The 20,888-nt window shown below is 41.0% G+C and overlaps 1 protein-coding gene across 5 annotated transcripts in view; it reads left to right on the top strand.

Annotated features, from left to right (window-relative positions):
- Positions 1–20,888, top strand: part of APP (amyloid beta precursor protein) — a 195,212-nt gene that overhangs the window by 69,609 nt on the left and 104,715 nt on the right. For all 5 annotated transcript variants that reach the window (XM_066622528.1, XM_066622530.1, XM_066622529.1 and 2 more), the window contains exon 3: positions 5,336–5,465. In XM_066622528.1, coding sequence (XP_066478625.1) covers positions 5,336–5,465 — 130 coding nt within the window. The remainder of the gene's footprint in view (positions 1–5,335; positions 5,466–20,888) is intronic.

Raw genomic sequence — 20,888 nt, 5'->3', positions numbered from 1 at the left:
TATGAAGTAGGTTAGGCTGAAAGCTGCTGAGGGCTGCTAAGTGGGGAACTGAACCCAGCTCTCCTGCCACTCTTTGCATGCTGTGCCACTCTGGCTGCCTGGGGCTAAAATGAGGAAGCTGCTTTGCCCTTCAATTCACTTCTAGTAACTGAATGTGTTCTGTTCATTCAAAATATCAGATACCAGAACGATGAGAAGAATCTGGGGCAGCGAACTTTATACAATTGTGGAATTAAGTTTGGTTCCTAGTCACTGCTGGATCACTGCAGGAGGGCTATTGTAAGATTCTTATTCTAGTGCCTTAGTTGTTGCCCTTCAGGATAGATACTATTTGAGTTTCTTATTTTTCATGTAAAGTCTTGGGATTGTTCCCAATGAAGGACATGCACAAAGAGAAACAATTTTGGGAGGTGTGACTATTGTAAAGTTCTGGGAAAAGCACAGTATTTTTACTTCTATTCATGTTAACTGTCTGTTGGTTTTTAGGGTCAAAAAGGTATTCTCCTCCAACATTAGCAGACACAGTATAACATCAAACTAAAGAGGGTAGGTGTACTGGGCTTACCCTATTTTAAATTCCTTTTTAAAAAATTTGGACACTTAAAAACTGTCCCTCTGAATCTTTAGCACATTTTGCAGTCTTACCTTCAACTTCTTTTTGCAGGTTTTAAAGGAGCAAAAGTGTGGGGTAAGATTCTAGCAGGAGCGTATGAGCCACATAAGCTTTGATGCGCTTACGGTTTCCTTATCAGTACACTTACCCCACTCATATTCTGTCCTCGCTGTTGCCCAAAATAAACTTGAGTCTTATTTTGCTGCAAACCTTGATCGTGTTGATCTAATGTCACCTATGACAACATGTCCTATGGGAACCTGATCCTCTCATCTGATGGTTTGTGCTTTAGCCATTCTGATGAATCAAAATTCTTTTTCTGTTGTAGGCCTTCACAAAGCCTCATTTCTGTGTCCTGTCAGAGGAAATTAGGAATCTAGTCACTGAAATAAAATAGAACAGAAGGTTTCTTTATACTCTGCACTCTCTTGTCATTATGAAACATTTGTTCTGAAGTAGGCTACTTCTTCTATTGGACCCAGTAAAAATTGTATTTCCAACAGTAACTAGAGGCCATTTCTGCACTGAAGCTAGTTCAGGAATCTTTCATTTAGACAATGTGTGGAGTGATACGTAAACTAATTGCTGAGCTTTGATTGAAGAAGACATAAAATAATGTGGTTTCTTTAAACCCACACAAGTTGGGGGGGGGGGAGAAAATGTAAAAATCAGCATTTTTATCAGAATATGTTGCTGCTAGTAATAGATGACTTACTTTGTAGTTTAAAAAAGAGCACATGTAAGTGAAGTGCGCTTTAACAAATCCCTTTCCTAACCTGACATGACAGTAGTATCTGCATATGGCAGACAGTATTGTTGACTTTCTCAAGGTAGGCCCATAGGTACGACATGACATGGAGTGACAGTGGCTTCCTGTATAGGAAGGGGGGCAATTTAACCTTTTGACATGGATTTGCTTAGTTAACAATATACAGGTGAGCGCTGCTGAACAGTGCTCCAGCCAGTGACAGCTCGTATATCCAATGACCGTAGCTCGCCCCTGTTGACCCCCCCAGCCTCTGAAGCCGAGGGGAGTCACGTTCCTGTTGCCTCCAGAGGCTTTTCTGAGCCTCGGTGAAGCAGCGCGTGACTGTGCACTTCCTCTCTGAGGCTCAGACTACCCATTTTCAGCAAAAACACTTGACTTCCGCAGTGGTGGGGGAGGGATTTTCAAGTGATTTGCCTGTTCCTGCTCATGTGAGGAGTGACTTGTGCAGAGCTTATGTTGCTTACTCTTGGCTATTTACTGAATACATAATGCCGTCTGTTAAGTTAGTTTCCTTGTGGGCAGCTCTGAGGGAGTCATTTCAACTTCTAAACTCTTAATATTAAACCCAGATAAATCAGTCGGGTAATGAAGGTTAGCGTATTCCCTCTATGTCTTTTGGATATGGGTTTGCTGAATTGGCACTCTGGACTTTTCCTAGAATTCCTCCAGTGTGAAGCATTTCTAGTGGTGTAAATCACCGATGACCGTCTTTATAACAGACTTGTAGAAGCCGTACTCCGTGACTGTGTTCATGACAAGACAGGACTTGCATACGTTGAGTTGCATATCAGTTTTCAGCGAACATCTGAAAGTTGGCTTATGTTGTTTCACTGACACAAGGCCTATTTGCAGCCGCTGTTGTACATAGGTGTGCTGCTCTATGGAGGAACACTGCTGTGATCCAGCTAGTAAAAAGAGATGGCTGCATTGTTTCTTCCAACCATGACAGTTGAAAAATGTGGAGCTGTAGAAATAATGCAGACAGTTTTGGGGCCGCTTTCCTCCCAAAGTGCTCAGCAGTGCACCTGCCAGCTCTGAGCTTAGCTACTCAGAAATTCAGTGATGATACGTGATGTCATCACCGAACGTCCAGAGGTCATGCTCCTCCTCTGTGCAGTGGTGGGGATTCTTATAGGGGAAACTGCTTGGAACCCAGTTTAAACTAACATTGCTCTGTATATCTGCATGTGTGGTTGTGTTGAGAAAATAAGCAGTCTACATTCATGTTCTTGTCTGTAATCCTCTTCTGAACTGTGGTCCTAGAAATTTAAGTTCCATGAAATACATATTACTTCTGGGTTGAAAGGAGCAAACAAGTACAGAGGATACTGCTCTTGTGCTGCTTTTCTTTATAACTTTAGATCTGTTTGTATGTAGAAATCTTTTCTTTCAAGCTCTATTTCTAGCTTCTCCCATAATAAAGTTCTCTTTCAGGGTGTCCTGAGCATGATATTGTCATGAGTGATTTCTTGAATGTTGAGAAGGTGTTTTAAAAGCCTTGTCTTAGCAGCTATCACTGACAGGTAGTTGAGACAGCAACAGTCCTTGGTAAAGCTGACTACAAATATGTAAAAATCAGAAGTTGATTCTCAGAATCATGAGATATAAAGAGAGAAGTGATCTATAATCAAAGACTTTAGAAAATGTGGGGAAATAAAAAGGGTGGATGACAGAGAATAACGAGAACTTTCAGGATTGTAAATAGCAGAAATGTTTATAGCAGTGAGTAGCTCTGTAATCACGTGGATGGATAACTAACATCAGTCAAACAGGTTATGAGCTTTCATTAGTCCCTTCATATTCTTTTTTCCCCCCTGAAATGCATCAGCTCCTGAAACTTTCAACAGCAATTTAATGCTGAACTTCTGTTGGTTTGTGTGGTGAGTTAGGACAGGATTGAATCCAGCATGAGTTCAAACAGTATGCTAGTTTTAAAGAACATTCTCTTAAGGAACCCAATAAGGTGAGTAGGGGAGCACTGGTGTCAACATAAACCTAATTATGGTTAAAACAGGTAGGGAGATTTGTTCACAAGTTGGGAGGAGCGTGCAGTGCCACAGTTGACTACCTTAATTATAGCTAAAGGATTGGAAGCGATGTATCTTTATCTGGCCCATAAGTCAAGTGGCTGTATCGTTTCCAAGCAGCATAGAAGATTTTACCACATTCCAGGTGCAGATGTAGAGTACCATAGTCATTTGCATCTACCTATGCTTGGGATTTTGTGCTCTGCTGTTTCAGTTTTCTCATGGAATATTGTATAGCTCTTAACTCTGACAGCTCAGCTTTCTCATAACTACTTTTGAATAGCATTTTTTTTAAAGCCAAAAACACAAACCCTGCTACTATGAGAGTTGCAATGACATTGCATTATATTGAATTTCTGGTTTATGCTGTTATAAATGGTGAGGGCTGGAACTAAGTAGTACGTCAACAGTCTATAGGGGTTTGTTTCCAGATTGATCTTGCATCCATTCAGTCACTTCTTGATAAATGGTAAATGGAACCCTTTGCTGCTATTTGAGAAAATGTTTCAAATGTAGCGGTTGTTTAAAATTTCCCAAGTCCGAGATCATACTCTTTTAGTGTCTCAGTTGCTGCAGGGAGCCTGACAACTTTAGGGCAAGGTACTGATGTCTCCTATAACATATAGAACTATTTGCTGCATGAGGCTCTGCCATTTTCTGTCTTTATGTTGTTTGAAAGACACCACATCAGTAGTTATACACTTTGTGGCTGGGAGGGGGTGGAATCACTTGTCATGGTCAGATTATTTACCTGAGATTTTAGTAATGAATGCTGTAACCCTAACTGAGATAGCAATCTGTATATGGATACAGAATATGTTGTAATGGTTCCTGGTCTTGCAAAACCTATTGAGCTTATTCATAAAAGTATCAGGAATACTTTGGATGATTTTAGTGATCAGTATTTTAAGTGTTCATCCCCTGCCAGAACTGATTGATTTACGCAGCATGTAATCAAGGTACATTCTGCACCCTGTGTACATCCCATGAGCAAGTACTGAAAACTATTTTTCAAGTGTTCAGTTTTATTAAGGTGTACAGTATATGTACCTACATTAGCTAGTTCTATGGCTCATTTTGATGTCGTTTGATGTTATTCCTCCATGGCTCTTGAGCGCCAGGCTTGTAGCCTGGGGAAAAGAGTAATAGAAATCTTATAAATATAGCTTACATTTCTTTCGTAACATAGGTATGTGAAGATCACGTAGGAGGAATTATGCTATCACTCCTCCCCCTCCCAAATCTGGCTTTTGGTGTATATGTGGTTCTTTAGACATGATTTCATTTCATCCAGTGCCTTGTTCTTGAACTGATTAAAATGAACCTTTGAGGAGGGGATAGGAAAATGAACAAAAGCATTCTAGGCATGCCCTGGCATCCATAGGGATTTCGCAAAACCGATGCCTCCTCTCCCGCTCTCTGGAGGCAAGGGGAGCACAGTGGGGGGGGGGGGCTCCTGCATCCTTAGATACTTGAAACCATGGATATGCGATCTGTGGATACAGGGGTCCTGTGTAATCCATAATGTATTTTTTTTGTCATGGTTTTGTAGTTTTGTCATGGGCCAAAGTTTTGTAGTGACTGACTATAAAGCTATTGTGAAGGGAAGATGGATGGATAAGTTGATATTGCTTTGAATGCAGTTTTGTTTTTTTGTTTATGTGAACCTGCATTTAAAAAGAAATAGAGAAAGTATGGTCAGGGATGTGTCGTTCCTGAACTCAGGTGCCATCAAAAAGTCTTTCCAGTGCTTGAAAGTGAGAAAGTCGCTCCTCCAGTGTCCACGGAGTCTGCTTATCAGTGCATTTTTGTTAGGCTATGTGCTAGACTATTAGTAAATGTGAACAAACAAGTATGGCTAAACAACTGATATTTAATAAGTGCCTTGCATTTTATTTCACTGTACTCTTTGAATTTTTGTATTAGGTTTACCCTGAACTGCAAATTACCAATGTTGTTGAAGCCAATCAACCTGTCACAATCCAGAACTGGTGCAAGCGAGGTTGGAAACAGTGTAGGAGTCACTCTCACATCGTAGTTCCTTATAGATGTTTAGGTAAGTGTTGTCAGTTATCTACAAACATATTTCTGTGGCTTAACAGTATTCGCCTATGTTTTTTTTGTTTTTTGTTTTTTTACAACTCCCATAAAGATACCTTCTCACCAGGTGGTGTTTGTGTATAATATCAAACATTCTTTTGTTAGGTATTTCATTTGTACGTTTTGGAAAAAGTATAGTTACAAGTTACACTGTCCAGCTCTTAGGGTAGCAAAGTGTGTTAACTGGCATCAATGCAGTGGAAGAATATGCCAGTTAGCTGGTTGTTTAACTAAGTGTCAGTTAAGAAAGCCATCCAGGTTCCCTCTGTGGAGCATATTTGCCCTTGTTTGTTCCTTCCTGAGGGTTTTAAGGAATGGAGAACCTTCCAGTTCCTTTCAGATGAGGGTCCCTGCAAAGGAAAAAGGTGGACCTTCTGTTCCTAGAGGACCCTTATGAAGAAAGGAGGACAGAGAGTTGCTGCAGGGAGAAGCCCTGTCAGGTAAGAGAGGGAGTCCTGAGAGATGTTGAAAGCTTTGTTAACCTGCTTTGGGTAACCAACATTCCTCATGCCTGCTGGATAACACTACTTTTACTGTAATGTAAATTGTATGTGGTGTAGCCTTAATGTTCTTTCACTGACATCAGTGGGAGTTCTTACCTTTGGCTAGATTGTGCGTGTGTCTGTGTGAGCATGAGTGTGTTTTTATATATAATTTCTATAACAACTTAGCCATTATATTAAAAAAATCTTGTTGGTCCTCAAGCAAATAATGCTGTCAGTACAATGAATCTCTAGTTTATCCCTTTGCCTCTATGCTGCTTGCTTTTTCTTTTTTTTCTTTTTTCTTTTTGGCCTTTCTGTCTTACAAAAACAGCTCTTGATCACATTTTTAGCGTTGAGTTAATAAAGTGTTGAAAAATTACTGTGGGAAGGATTTAGTTATTGAGAACACTTTACTCCATTTTTCTCAGACTAAAAGCAGCTTAAAATAAATCATGCATAATAATAAAAATCTTAAAGAGTTTTCTGTAGTACTCTTCATGTCTAAGAAGGTCATTTGGGTTATTTAATTATCATCAAAACAGGACTGTTGAAATTGACAGAGCCTCTTTCCACTGTAAAGGAGAAGGATGTATTAAATTAATGTCATACCTTTACAGTCAGAATTCTGCAAACACTTATTTCAAAGAAGTAATTCTGTTTTGGGGAAGTGGTAGGACATTGCTGTGGATAGGGTGGGGGAAGCCTTGTCTTGGCAGAGTTAGCCAGTCTGCCTATGGGTGCATGTATTTTTAAGGGATGGACATGCACTTTCATGGTGGATTTTTTTACTGAGAGACTGTATAACTTGTGCAATACTAGCACTTGCAAAGAAGGACAGGGAGGAGGAATTGTTTCTTTCTGCTGGTGATGTCACAGGCTTTGATCAGGAGTATCTCACAGCACTGGAGCAGCCACGTGTCAATCATGGATACACTAGCAATGGCTGTATTTGCTAATGGAAAGATCATATTTTTCTAGCAGGCTATGTTAATGGCTTGTGTGCTGGGAAAATCAGATGCCCTTGACAGAGAACTTTGGGATCTGTAGATATGGCTAAGAACTGTCTTTAGTGTGTTAAGAGAAGAATGAATGTGTATAAATATCTGTATTAATGGGGCGGCTCTCTATGATAAGTTTGGTTTTTGCTTCCACCCTCCTCCAAAGTCAGGTGAATGGGTTGGGTAGTAGTTATTCAATATACTACTACTGAATGGGTCAGTGATAGTATGGCGATGTTCTAAGCTGCAGTATTTGGTCTGGAAGATTTGTGAAATTGTGGGACAAGGTACTCCCTTGATTCACGTGGACCCAGTGAGGGTCTCGTGATAGCTCAAGGCCTATAAAAGACCTTGTGCAAAGCAAGGTCGGCCTTTCCTTTGCTGCCGCTGCTGCTTCACAGGCATGAAGCAGCAAGCGGAGGAAGGAGCCCTCAACCCACAGCTCACGCGAGATGTCAAACAGTGAGCCCTCACACTGACAGTAGTCACATTGGGCCAGTGCAGGCTCCAGCAAGTCTCTGGAGGGCCCAGAGGCTCATTGGAGATTGGGGGTACCCTGCAGGCTAGATTGGGAATCCCTGAGGGTCGCAAGTAGCCCCCAGGCTGGGGTTTGGGCACCCCTGATCTAGACAATAGAACTGTTGGCATAAAATTATAAGCATACAGATTGACTTTTTTTCTGGTCAGTTTCCTTTGAAAAGTTGAAGGTTAAAATGCTGGGGCTTCTCTCCAGTCATCTCCTGCTCATAAAATGGCTCATCACACTGCACACATTTGGCCCCCTCATGACGTACTCATCCATCATAAGTTGCATCAGCCACGTTATGAATCTCACCTTGTTTTGAAGGAGATGAAGATACTATTATTCTTCTCTCCTAATACTTCCTAGTGCTTGAATTATTAGTATCTTGTTGTGATCTGCCTAGGTCAGTGGTTCCCAAACTTTTTAGCATCCAGACCCACCTAAAAAAAGTTCCACTTTGTGAGCGGGTCAAGATTCTGTGGCTATAAAGGTGATTGGGCAGCAGAGCTCCTGCCAAGTGGCAAGGTCATCACTCTTGATGACCTAATATAGCCTAATCTACCCTATCAGGTTCACAACATGCCAAAAATTGGGTCATGACCTGGGTCATGGACCCACAGTTTGGGAACTGCTGGCCTCAGTGGTTACCCAGACAGCAGGCACACAACTAGGGAAATGTATTCATTGTGTAAAAATATCTGACATTTTACAAAACGAGCAATTTTGACAACACTGTCAACTGTATGACTGGCAGACATAACAAGCAAAAGAAAGAGAGACACAATAAAATAGTCCTTTTAGTTGTGACCAAGTTAAGGTCTGTCAAGTATTAGGGGGGTATAAAGCTATGATATGAATGTATATTTAGTTACTAAAGATTTGGGATCTCACTGGCATAATGAAATTCAGTATTAAACTTGGAAATTAATAAGAGATCCCAGCTGTGTGAAACCATGGCTTTCCAGGTATAATAGATAATCTTTTGATCATTAAATTTCCATTAAAAGTCTCTCTCAAAAGTCTCCCACCCACCCACCCACAGAGTCAGGCCAAAAACAACAGATACAGTACTATATGAGGCAAAAACAATGTTAATCTGGTACTTGGCTTCATTAATGTAAATAGGACCTTAGTTTCTCCCTCAGAATCTTTGGAATAATCATAGAATTAGCATGGAGTTTTCCCAGATAACAGGTTTTTGTTTAAATTGTTTCTAGATTGCACACTTTAGTCCATCGATTTTCAACCAGTGTGCCATGGCTGCGAATGGTCCATAGGTCTGCTGTGGGAGTTTGACAAATTTATTAACAGGACCATTGAGGGATGTGAACCCCTCACCAGCAGCATGGTGTGCCTTGTCAATTGTCAAAAAAACTGATGGTGTACCTTGATAATTCTAGTACCTTGTCAGTGTGCCATGAGCTGAAAAAGGTTGAAAATCGCTACCTTAGTCATATTAAAGCAAGCCCTGTAATCTTAATAAATGCAGCACTTCTGGAGCACTTGCTACACACATCCTGTCATACAGTGTAAGCCATCTCACCAATAAGAGGCTAAGGAACCAGCTGAGTGTTGAAGGAACCTGCTATGTCAGATCCCAGAAGGGAACATCTCAAAGCCAGCATGAAAATAAATCATAAATAGGATGTTGGCATCAGAGTAGACATATTTTTGCCGGTCAAATCATAATTGTTATCCCTTTAGAAAGATGAACTAACTAGATAAACTCACTCAATGAACTCTCATATTCCTTGAGCTAAAAATAAAGTTAAACCCACCTAATATTCCTAGCAAAATTATTTGAAAAGTACTAATACAGATTGCTGTCCATCTAAGTGTACAGACGTGCGTCTCTTAAAGATCTTCTGCCTAACAGACTGCATATACAACGGTGATCAAAGTACAGCAAAGAGGCTGTTAATGAAGCTGTCGGGTCTCCCATATCCTGCAGCAGTGTCTGTTTACACAACAGAGGCTCTTGATGCAAAGAAGAGGCAGTCGGTCTCCGGTAGCCTGCACAACCTGCAAGTGTCTGTCAGGGAGTGTCTGTTTACACAACTAAGGCACTAGATTGGACCGAATGTTCGCTTAACAACCTAATCACATAACGACTGGGATCAGAGAGTGTATCCCCGTCAAATGATGCACACCTGTACTTCAGTCACTATTCCATAAAAGCATACTGCTATTTTGACTATTGACCATTTTAATGCTAAAATTTATTCTAAGAGAACTACCCCACCATCACCACTGAACTGTTACAATATGTCACAATCATAGTATTGAACTAGCAGCAGTAGAAAGGAGAAATCCATATGACGTATGTATTAACTGGCTTTCAGAACTGAGCCTGTAGGCATTTGGGGGGTGGGTGGAATGAGCCCATATCTTCTGTGGTGGAATAAAAGCAGGATATAAATGTAAAATGAAGTAAGTCTGCCTTCCCCTTTCTGAAACATTGCCCTTGACATTTGGATGTCAATAGGTCAAAAATCTGAGCAACCTAATGAAAGATAGGAAAGAAACAGGCAGGTGCTTTCTCAATATATTCTTGTTGACTACTCGGATGTAGAGTAATGGAATTCTCCCCCCCTCCACTAAGCATTGCACACCCTTAAAAACAACATGAAGGCTATGTGTTGTGCTAAACCCAGAATTCCAGGACTTTGAAAGAAAGTATTCAGGATTTAAATGGGATATGCACTGTCATCGCCATGCCCAAAAATTTTCATGTTGGTCTTAAGGTTGTCCTTATGCTTAAACAAAACTTTATATCTTCCCTTAAAAGTTAGTTGACATTGAAGGAAGGTATAAACACCCTAACTGTGCAGTCTTTTATGTGCTTACTTGGAAGCATATCCCACTGTGTTCAGTGATTGCAGCCAAAAATCACACAAAGAAATGTGCTTTTTATTTTATTTGTTGCCCTGACTCTTTTACTGAACTTTTTGTAACAAACACTTTGGGAATTTCTTAGAAACAGATTGTTATACTAATGTTTGGCTTTTGAAAGTGCATACTTCCATATGCTGATTAATTTTACACCTGAATGTCTTAAAATTAAATGCTGAATGCGTATAATGTTTAAACCAGCCATTTTCAACCCTTGTGCCATGGCACACTGGTGTGCTGCAAGTGGTCCACAGGTGTGCCACAGGAATTTTGGGGGAAGGTCATTTATTAATAGGGCCAATGGGAGATGTGAGCCCCCCACTGACAGCATGGTGTGCCTTGTCAATTGTCAAAAACCTGGTGGTGTTCCTTGACCTTTTTAGTGCCTTGTCAGTGTGCTGTGAGATGAAAAAGGTTGAAAATCACTGGTTTAAACAATTATGTTATTGAACCAAAAAAGAACTTGTGCAACAAAATAGGCAAGCTTTTTGGCAACTATCTTCCAAAGACATCTATTTAAGATCAAAACGTTAAAATGGTAAGTATTTTAAAACAGGCTTTAGGCATTAAAAATGGTTGTACAGACATCTCCCCAATTCCTAGGAGATATATTCCCTGTCCCACCATGGATACAGGAAACTGCAGATACGTTTATAGTCACACAAAGGAATTGTGTACTTGCTTTAACCAGATGCTATAAGCCAGGGGTGCCCAAACCCCGGCCCTGGGGCCACTTGCAGCCCTTGAGGACTCCCAATCCAGCCCTCAGGGAGCCCACAGTCTCCAGTGAGCCTCTGGCCCTACGGAGACTTGCTGGAGCCCATGCTGGCCCAATGCAACTGCTCTCAGCATAAGGGCAACTGTTCAACCTCTCACCTGAGCTGTGGGACGAGGGCTTCTTGCACTTCTTGCTGTTTCATATCTGTGATGCAGCAGCGGCAGCAAAGCGAAGGCTGACCTTGCTTTGAGCAGCGCCTTTTATAGACCTTGAGTTATTGTAAGACCTTCATTCATTCATGTAAGTTCCATCTCTAATATAGTCATTTATGTAAATTTATTCAAATTTGAAATGTAAATTAATTCTTTTTTTCCTGCCCCCCCCCCGACACAGTGTCAGAGAGATGATGTGGCCCTCCTGCCAAAAAGTTTGGACACCCCTGCTATAAGCAGAAAATTTATAGCAAGACAAGCAGGCAGGCAGTGGACACGACTCAGCAAACGTGCTTCCTGTTAACATTTGCTGAGTTGTCTCCTATAAGCTTTCTGCTTATAGGATCTGGTTAAAGCAAGTTCACAATTCTTTCACACAGCTATAAACAACATAAGCAAGGGTATTGGGGGAGTGTGGGGGGCATAGAGAACCAGTTAACCGGATCCACAGATAATGGGGGTTGCCTGTATAATGTGCTAAAAAGCAGTTGTTAACAATTACTTAAATGCAGGTTTTTTTCATTAAGGGCCTTAACACACACACACACACACACACACTTTCATGTCTTTTCAGTTGTTCCTTAATTCTGTTGTGCTTTCCTTTGAGAGTTAGTTGAGCTAACCTCTCATGTGTGCTTTCCTTCCAAAGAGTAAGAGCTGTAAATCTGGCCATTGGGTTTTGTCTCCACTACCTGATCAATGAGACAAGATTAACTATTTGTGTCTCAGGATTTTAATGCCATTGTGGGTTTAGCTTATCCAGCTCTTTTAAATTGGTTCCATCTCCACTTAGCTGTGTGATTGATAGAGACAAGCCTCACAGACCTCTGTTTTTCTTTTTGAAAAAAATGCATTAAGTGTCTTTTTTCTCAACAGTGCTTCGGTTTTGGTATAAGCCTAAATTGTCAGCAAGGGGAAATTCTTAGAGGGAATGACTCTTTTTGCTGTTGCTTTTTTGTACCTCTCACATAGTATATTTGATATAACAGTGGAAGAAGTGACTTACAAGACTGATAGAGTCTGGACTTACTATTGATGTTCAGAGAAGCAGATGATTGGCTTAGAGAGAAACTGATTGAGACATCTGTGTTGGCTGTTTTTCGAATGTGCAGATAAATTCTGATTTTTTTTCCTGAAAATGAGAGGCAAGTGTTTTGATGACTGAATAATAGATTTTAAAAATCATCTTGACCAGAGCATTTCAGCCAACCTTTAAAGACATATGCATAAGATATAGAACTATGAAAATTACTAGTGTTTCTGCCCACATATGCCTATGTTAGTCATGTATGGCCTAGAAAAGCAAATACAACTGAGGCTGTGGACCAGCCAAAGTTCAGTGGCATAGCTAGCAGGGGCGGGGGGAAGTCCGCCCAAGGTACCACCCTGGGGGGGGTGACACACCACAAATGCCCCAACATCGCTAACATTGCAAAGGTTAGGAGTAACCCCATCATACCATATACCATTAGATGTGGAATTTCGAGAGGAATGCAGTGCAAAAAACCAGATTGAAATGTCTCCTTTCCATCAAAGATTATGACCAAAAAACCAAAAACAAAAAAATGCATGGAGCCCTATGGAAAGTGAATCTTAGCCATATCACATGTTTACTCACGAGTAGGCGAACTTGCCATAGTTTGTCGGAAAGGGCAGGCTGAGAGGAATCCAGTGACCCCAAAATGGTTCCTATCCAATGAAAGCAGCCCCCCAAAACACCCAAAAAGTAAGTCCCTCCCTCCAAGCAGGTAAATGTATTCAGCCCTATGGAAAGAGGAAGTAAGCCACAAGGTCGTGTTTACTCATGAGCAAGCAAACGTGCCTTGATCAGGAGCCAAGTCAGGCAAAGGGGAATGCAAGGCTAGCTGCATGGTACCAATCTGATGAAAGTGGAGCTCAACAAATGCTCCAGGAGGCAGCATCCCCCAAAGAATAAAATAGGCTTCAGCTGGTAAGGTCCATTTTATTAGTTTTTTTATTTGTAAAGCCAGGTGGGTCCTGATAGTGATATGCTTGAAATAAAAGAAATTACACTGAACAGGGCACTAGGGTGGGCTGAAAATCTCACTGATATTTGTGTGTGTGTGTGGGGGGGGGTGTTCTTGCAGGCAAGCTACAGAGAAAATTCATTTGGTGGAACAGGGCTGGCTTCCCCTTATTTAATTATCTGTTTTTCTTTAATTTAATTATTTATAATTATTTTATTTTGCTTGATGATGTCACTTCCAGCCATGACATTACTTCTGGTGGGTCCTGGACAGATTGTCATTCTAAAAAGTGGATCCCAGTGTTAAAAGTTTGAGAACCACTGCCTTAACCCAAAACAGGCCAATGAGACATCCTTGGGGGGGGGGGTGACACCCTAGTGACCAAAACTGTGGAAATTGTGGCTTTTAGGAATAATACCATCATGTTATATACCATTTGATGCAGAATTTCATCCATTGCTTGAGGGGAAATATTCACTGCATTTATTTTCTGGCCATTATTATTATTATTAATTTAATGTCATCACTATTACTATCTCTCTATTACTATTAGACTATATAGTCATGTCATGACTATTACTATATAGGGCAGGAGGTCTGGTCTAGAGGGTAGAGCCTCCATTTGTCTGAAGATAACATCCACAAGGTTGCCAGTTTGAGGCCACCAGCACTGTGCGACCTTGAAGCAGCTGACAAGCTGAAGCCGAACTATTCCATCTGCTCTGAGCGTGGGAGGATGGAGGCCAGAATGTGAAACCAGATTGGAATGAAACACCTGAATGTTGTGGTTCTTGAAAGAAAGAACCTTCTTTCAATTGTAAAAATCCCTATGGGGATTTAAATAAGCCTGCCTATGTAAACCGCCTTGAATAAAGTCTTGAATAAAGACCAAGAAAGGCGGTATATTTAATAACACCTGTATTATCATCATCATCATCATCATCATCATCTCTCAGTCTCATCTACTTCACAGGGTTGTTGTGAGGACAAAATAAGGGGAGGAACCATGTACACCACCCTGAGCTGCTTAGAGGAAGGGTGGTATAAAAATGTGAATTAATTAATTAATAATATAATTATTAATTATGTCGTATGGGGTGACAAAAATTTATGGGCCCCCGGTGTCAAATGACCTAGCTACGCCTCTGCCAAAGTTACATATTTTTAATAATAGTTAATTGCACTAGACATTTTGAGTGCTAAAAACTCTTCGTGTGTACTCCTTGCAATAACCTGGTATATCCATGTTGCAGCTGAGTTATCTCAAGCAGAGATGAGATTCAAGCCAGGAAAGTTCTGATGTTCACAAGCTAACTGTTCTGATTTCTTAACCACAATGCTATGCCAGTTATTTACATTCCTTTGGCATTCAATTGGAGAGGTCAAGCATGTGTTTAATGTTCCCATTGAAATTAACTTTTAGAGTGGTTAACTTGGAGAGTGGCTGTTTTTGTTTTTTTAATTGCTTCTTTAGCAAATCTGTGAAGTAAGTTGCCGAAGAGGAGGAAGGTTTAGGTGTCCATAAGATATTGCAGGTGCTTAGCAATTTGCTAACTTGTGTTAGTAAGTGCAGTGCACTTCCATTCTTTTTACATTCTTTTCTCCCATGTTGAAAAGAATGTAAAGCACATGTAAGTGCTTTTTACATTCTTTTCTCTCATGTTGCCTTGCCTCTGTGATGTTAGACTTGAATGATTCATCTGAATTGTCAAGTGGCAGCTGTCACCATGGGGTATTGGCCTGGCTTCTCCTGGTACGTCAGCTACGGCCATACCTGAGACATGTTGGACCTGACCACTGTGGCTCACGCCTTGGAGACATCTCATTTTGATTACCTCAATGTGTAATATGTGGATCTACTCTTGAAGACAGTTCAGAAACTTCAGTTAGTACAGAACTCATGTCTGCATAGGGAGTGCGGTTGACAGATTTTGTGGAAGCTTGAGTATACATAATTAAAAGTCAAAGTTGCCCCCAAACATGTGGGAGTCAACTTCTAGGAGATTCTGGTTATGCCTGCCTGTGCTGCTTTACAGCATATTTAAAACATGTATTTTAATATAGTATAATACATCTAACTTTCTCTAGATAGTGCCATTTTCATTTCTGTGAACAGTCTACTTGTGTGCTTGACCTTCAGTATCAACATTCATCCTGCAAAAAACCAATTATTTAATGGTGATTTGCAAGATCTTAGCTATAACCTGGTCCGAAGTCAGAATTATGATTGATATAAGAAAGGGTCCATTCTGCTTTCATTAGGGCAAAAGAGTTCTCACATAGACCTTCTGCCCTGCAGGAGAAGCATTTGAAAAAGCTAGTGGTGTTCAGCAGTCTCTGTAATTGAAAACATTGGTAGGGGAGTGGGGAGAAGACTGTGGAGAGAGAACAGATGGAACAGCACTGTGTAGTACTGAATTACGTGAAATGACATATTCTGGAGTTCAGCTATTCTAAGTTGATTTCCATAAAACAGTACAATGGTGGCACCTGCCAGCTTTCAGCTGATATGATCGCTCTGCTCAAAACTTCTCCCCAGGGAAGGTTACAGCACTTGGTGGCTGTGTAAACATGCAAGATTTTTGAAAGATGAATATGTTGACATTTGAAGGTCAGGCATACTGCAACACTTCTTTTCTTCACTCATCCGCATGTAATTGTTTCAGTGCAGACTTTTGTGGTATGTTTTGAAATGCTGGTAGGAGAGTCTTTACAAAAAGAGTGCAATGCTAGTGTCATTCCTTGCTAGGGTGTGATTTGGCTCTACCTAGGTTCTAGGGGCAGTCGACCAGAAATGACCGAACAAGGGGAAGGTTGGATCTGGGGAACTGGAAACTGTGCAGTAGCAAATTGGGGAGTGGTTATTCAGGAAGGATGCCATATTTTCTTCTAGACTTGTCTAATACTTATCCCTCTTAATGGAGATCAATCAAGACAGCAATGTTGGTCATTCATTGGAAACCCCTGCTCAACCACAAAGCTTCCTGGGTGACTTTGGGCCAGTCACTATCTCTGTGTCACCTGCTTCACAGGGTTGTTGTGGGGTCAAAAAGGGAGGAGCAACTATGTACACCATCCTGAGCTCCATGGAGGAAGGGTAGTATAAAAATGTGAAAAAAATTATGTTGCCATGATGGCACTGAGTTCTTACTTGCATGATGAGTTCTGACTCACTTCATGCTTGATTGACTCCCTGGGCCTTTGTATCATCTACAATCCCTAGATATTTCTTATGTTTATTGTTTGTTATGTTTATTATGTTATGTTTATTGCTCATGTAGTAGAGGAATGAGGTTCCTGGAAAGTGGGACTAGAAATAAGGTTTTCCTGCTTTCCTGTCTAATAAACTTTCCCTATATGGTGTGGATAGGGTTGTTCCTTAACCTCATGGTTCTTATCCCACCCCTCCTAATCCCTTTCTCCAGGATACTATGAGGCAGCTGTTTTGAACTAATATCTAACCAGTTATCACGTGGCTCAAAACTTGTACATCTTCAACCTTTTCCCCCATGTGTTAAGTGCATTACAAATGCTAATATACAAAATTATTCTTGCTATACACAAACAACTGTCCAGGTGGGAAAAAAAAAATACTGATGCCAAAATTCTGTTTTCTTTCATTCATGTATCATCTAAAATGAAGAAAATAGCCTGGATTGGACCAACCAATTTAGTAAATTGGAAAAGGAATATTACATTTCTAAATCTATTTATCATAATATTTTATTTCACCTCTGTAGGCAGAGTGCTCAAGGCAGCTAATGTTGTATACATTTAAAACAATCCACATTTAAAACCATATAAATCAACAGCAATAAAGACACAGAGGCATATTTAAAAAACAAACGCTTATCCCAAGTGGAACCTAATAAAAAATTAAACAGGAGTCCAGTCAAAGGCTTGTTGGAACAAGGAAGTCTTTTGCCTGTAGCTTTTGTTCTTTTTTATTGTAATGTGTGCAAGGAACACATATAAGCATCTGTGTGAGTGGTACTGGGTACCTGCTAGGAAATGCACGTCCCAAACCAGTAACCTGATTATTTCTAGAACTGATGGCAAGAAGCCCCAGGTCCTCAGGCCAAGAGGAAGGCCATACTTTTAACCAGAGTAATCACCCCCCCCCCCCCAATCAGGATGGCTCAAATGGCTCTCTGGCTTCTCCAGTATTCCAATGAGTGACTGCATGTTGGTGGCACAGGAAGCTTGACCCTATGACCAGAGCCACCTCCTAGGAGCCTCCTGACTTACGGAAAATGTTGTCAACAAAACAAAGAGAGATGACAACCCTCGGCTATCCTCACTAACTCCCTGGGTAAATTCAATCAAGTAGGTATGTTAATGAGCCTGTAGATCTCCTGAGATAGCTACTGCACCCTCAGTCAGGTACAAAGACAACAAAGGGCTATCACATAACCAAGGAATGAGTTCACTCCACAAAGGATCCTTGGAGTCTATAAGTGAGTGGTCTTCAACTTTTTTTGTGCTGCAACCCCCAAAAATAGTATGAGGCTGGGAACCTACAATTGATTCTGCCCCCTCTTGGGAGCTGATCTGCCCACTCCACCCCTGTTGCTACCCACCACTCCATCCCCATCGTTGCCCACTCCCTGCTCCCACATGACACAATGAGGAAGGCTAGTACAGCCATTTTCGCTTGTCAAGGTAATATAGACTTTTGGCCCATATGCAGTCCTCTGCCCCCCCCCATACTGCACTATGCCACCTCAACAGAATGACTTGGCATGATTTTTTGACAAGGCTAACTGCACTGCTGGTGGGAGGCTGGCATTGCCAGCCCAATGGCCCTACTAATAAATGACCCTCCCCCAAACTCCACGACACACCACTGTGCCATGGCACAGTGGTTGAAAACTGCTGCTCTAGATGTTTCCCAAAATTTAAAAAAGGCAAGGAAAAATTCATGTGTTTATCACTATGTGTAACAGTATGACTTATATTTAGTGTGCTCGTAGCCTGGCCTTTTCCGATACACAACAGTGTGTTGTCAACCTGCAAAGCAGTTTCTTGACAACCAATTCTATTTTCAGTGTTGCGTTTTTATTTTTTATGAAATAGCTTTTACTGTAAGAAACTTTGTCGCTTCTGTACATTCTGATAATCAAATGCAGCCTGTAACACTCACAGCCCAATCCCAAACACTTCCAGCATGGCAATGCAGTGGTGCCAATGCAGCATTTGCTGTATGGGGAGTTTTAGCCTCCAGAGGCCTCCTTGAAGTAAGGGAACGTTTGTTCCCTTTGTCCAGGCTGAAGTCATTGCAGTGGATTGAACCTGGGAAGGGAATGCGGATTTGGCAGGCTCTGCAACCCTGCTAACTTCCTGGGCCTGATCCACCCTGATCCCCAGACAGTACTTGGTGATATGTTGTGCCTCTGCAACATGCGTTCTGGTGACATTACTAGAGCTTAGGATGGGACCATCAGTTTGGTACTCGGCTGAAGAGTACCCAGGAACCACGTGTATGATGTTTTCTAAACAACATAGTTGTTACCCTGAACCAAGAACATGAAGCCTAGCAAATCGGTGTTGTGTCAGAAATGTGTCAGTTTGGTTTTTACTTTAAATATTTTATTGTCAATGTCCTATTTACCCCCAGCATGGACTACCATCATAAAATGCAATGAATGCCATGCTGACTTTGGGCTCCAGAACAAACACTGAGGAGATAATGTGGTGTGTGCTATTATATCCTGAGTGCCACATGGGTTGGGTTTTAAACTGGACTTTGGTAGTGGCATTTGCTGTGTGCCACACAGCATTTTATCATGTGCTGCTGGAACTTGAACTCATTGCAGTCTGAACTTTTTTCCATGGTGTCTTGTGATGGAGGTTGTTTGAGACCAAATCCTAGATACAAGTGTTTTGTTTTCTTCAAATTGTTTGGGGAAGGTGTGAGAGATGTTCACAATACCTGGAACTTCTCTGAAGAATGGATATACAAATCTAATTCATAACCAAGTTGAGGTGTGGAACATAGGGCAGTAGGATGCAACCAATTTCCAAGGAAATTTGAGTGTGGCAGGTATGAGTGAGCAGCCATTGTAGTGCCCTCTTGCCCTCTCTGTCTGAGCCAACCTTCTTTGGGCTCAGTGGTCTGTGAGTGCAGAATCACTTCCCCTTAAGAATTCTTTATGTGCAGTACAATTCTATAGCAGCTGCAAACTGCTAGCTTCTTCAGTTGTTGAGCATATGTGATTAGCAACATGGACTAGATGCTTAGTAAGGTGAAGTTTCACATGGACTAGAGCTGAGTCATATATTTTCTGATTTGCTTTGTAGGAGATTTTTATTTCGCAAAGAATTCTGCAGAAGAATATAGTTAATCTCCAATGGACCACTTAATAGTTAATTAACTTGTAATTGTAAGCACCTGCTGCAACAGGAGATAATGACACAGTCTCTCAGACCTTTATTTTCAAATTATAAGATTAAACACAGGGAGAAGACCTAAATTAATGGACAGTGGATCACAGTGTCCTGCAGCTAGCTGACCTAAATCCTCTGATTCCCAAAAATATGGAATGAATTTTGCCTGTATCTGTGTCAGTGCTGTAGTTTGCAAGTAATTGGTAATTCTGGACAACACACATTCCTCACAGGAACACGTCTTTAGCCTGACTTAATTTTGATGTCTATGAACTGGAATTTAGCGTGCTTTTTAAGCCAAAGAAGATAAGGTGATTGGAGGGAAACCAAAACGCTCATTTTGTAGCTCACTGACTTCTATTTTAACAGCATGTCTGCTGGAAATACTAAATGCTGTAGAACTCCTCTATTTGTTTATGAGATTATTACATATAGTAGAGGTTTGAAAGGTTAACAGAATGCTTTGTTTCCCCTTTTTGATGATTTGGACAAGATAATTGCTTAACTCTTTTGTAGCTGGTATAGTTTAGTAGCTAAGAATTGGGACTTCCCTGGATTAAGTCTTGCTTGTGTGATGAACACCTTCTCATCCTTGACTCCCCAGCTGTACTATAGGGTTCTTAGTACAGTATTTGCTTTACAGGGTTGTTGTAAAAATTTCATCAAAGTAATACTTGTGAAGAATGTTGCTGAGGGCTCTGATTCTATAGATTTGCATATTGACTCAGTAGTGGTCAGAATACCTTCTGGTGGATATTCAGTACAAGGTCCTGCTTCACATGCCCAGGTGTTCATTTTTTGCATTGCACTATAGGTTTGTGTGGTGATTGTGGCTGTGGTTAACAGAGAAAGTCAACATGTTCTGTTGTGCTAGAACAAGGTGTATAGGTCTGCCAATGTTGTTGCAAGTGCTGTTTGTGTTTTCCACAAAGCTTAATCGAGCCAACAGTCCTGGTGTGAGGAATGTTATTCAGCATGTTTGAAGGAAATGTTCAAGCTTTTTAATGCCTCAGTCTTTATGCTCTGAAGGCATGGATCCTGTTCATTATGTGGGTGTATAACTGACAGTGTACGAGGCATGAATAGATTTTTTTTGAAAGGAAAAAATGATCATTCATATACTTCTGGTCCCCCCCCCCCACAACTGACTATAATGGGAGCTACTCTAGTTACATA

The sequence above is a fragment of the Tiliqua scincoides genome, chromosome 3 (assembly GCF_035046505.1).
Source record: "Tiliqua scincoides isolate rTilSci1 chromosome 3, rTilSci1.hap2, whole genome shotgun sequence".
Taxonomy (NCBI): domain Eukaryota; kingdom Metazoa; phylum Chordata; class Lepidosauria; order Squamata; family Scincidae; genus Tiliqua; species Tiliqua scincoides.
The sequence above is the reverse complement of the archived record's forward strand: the minus strand, read 5'-3'. Positions and strand labels throughout refer to the sequence as shown.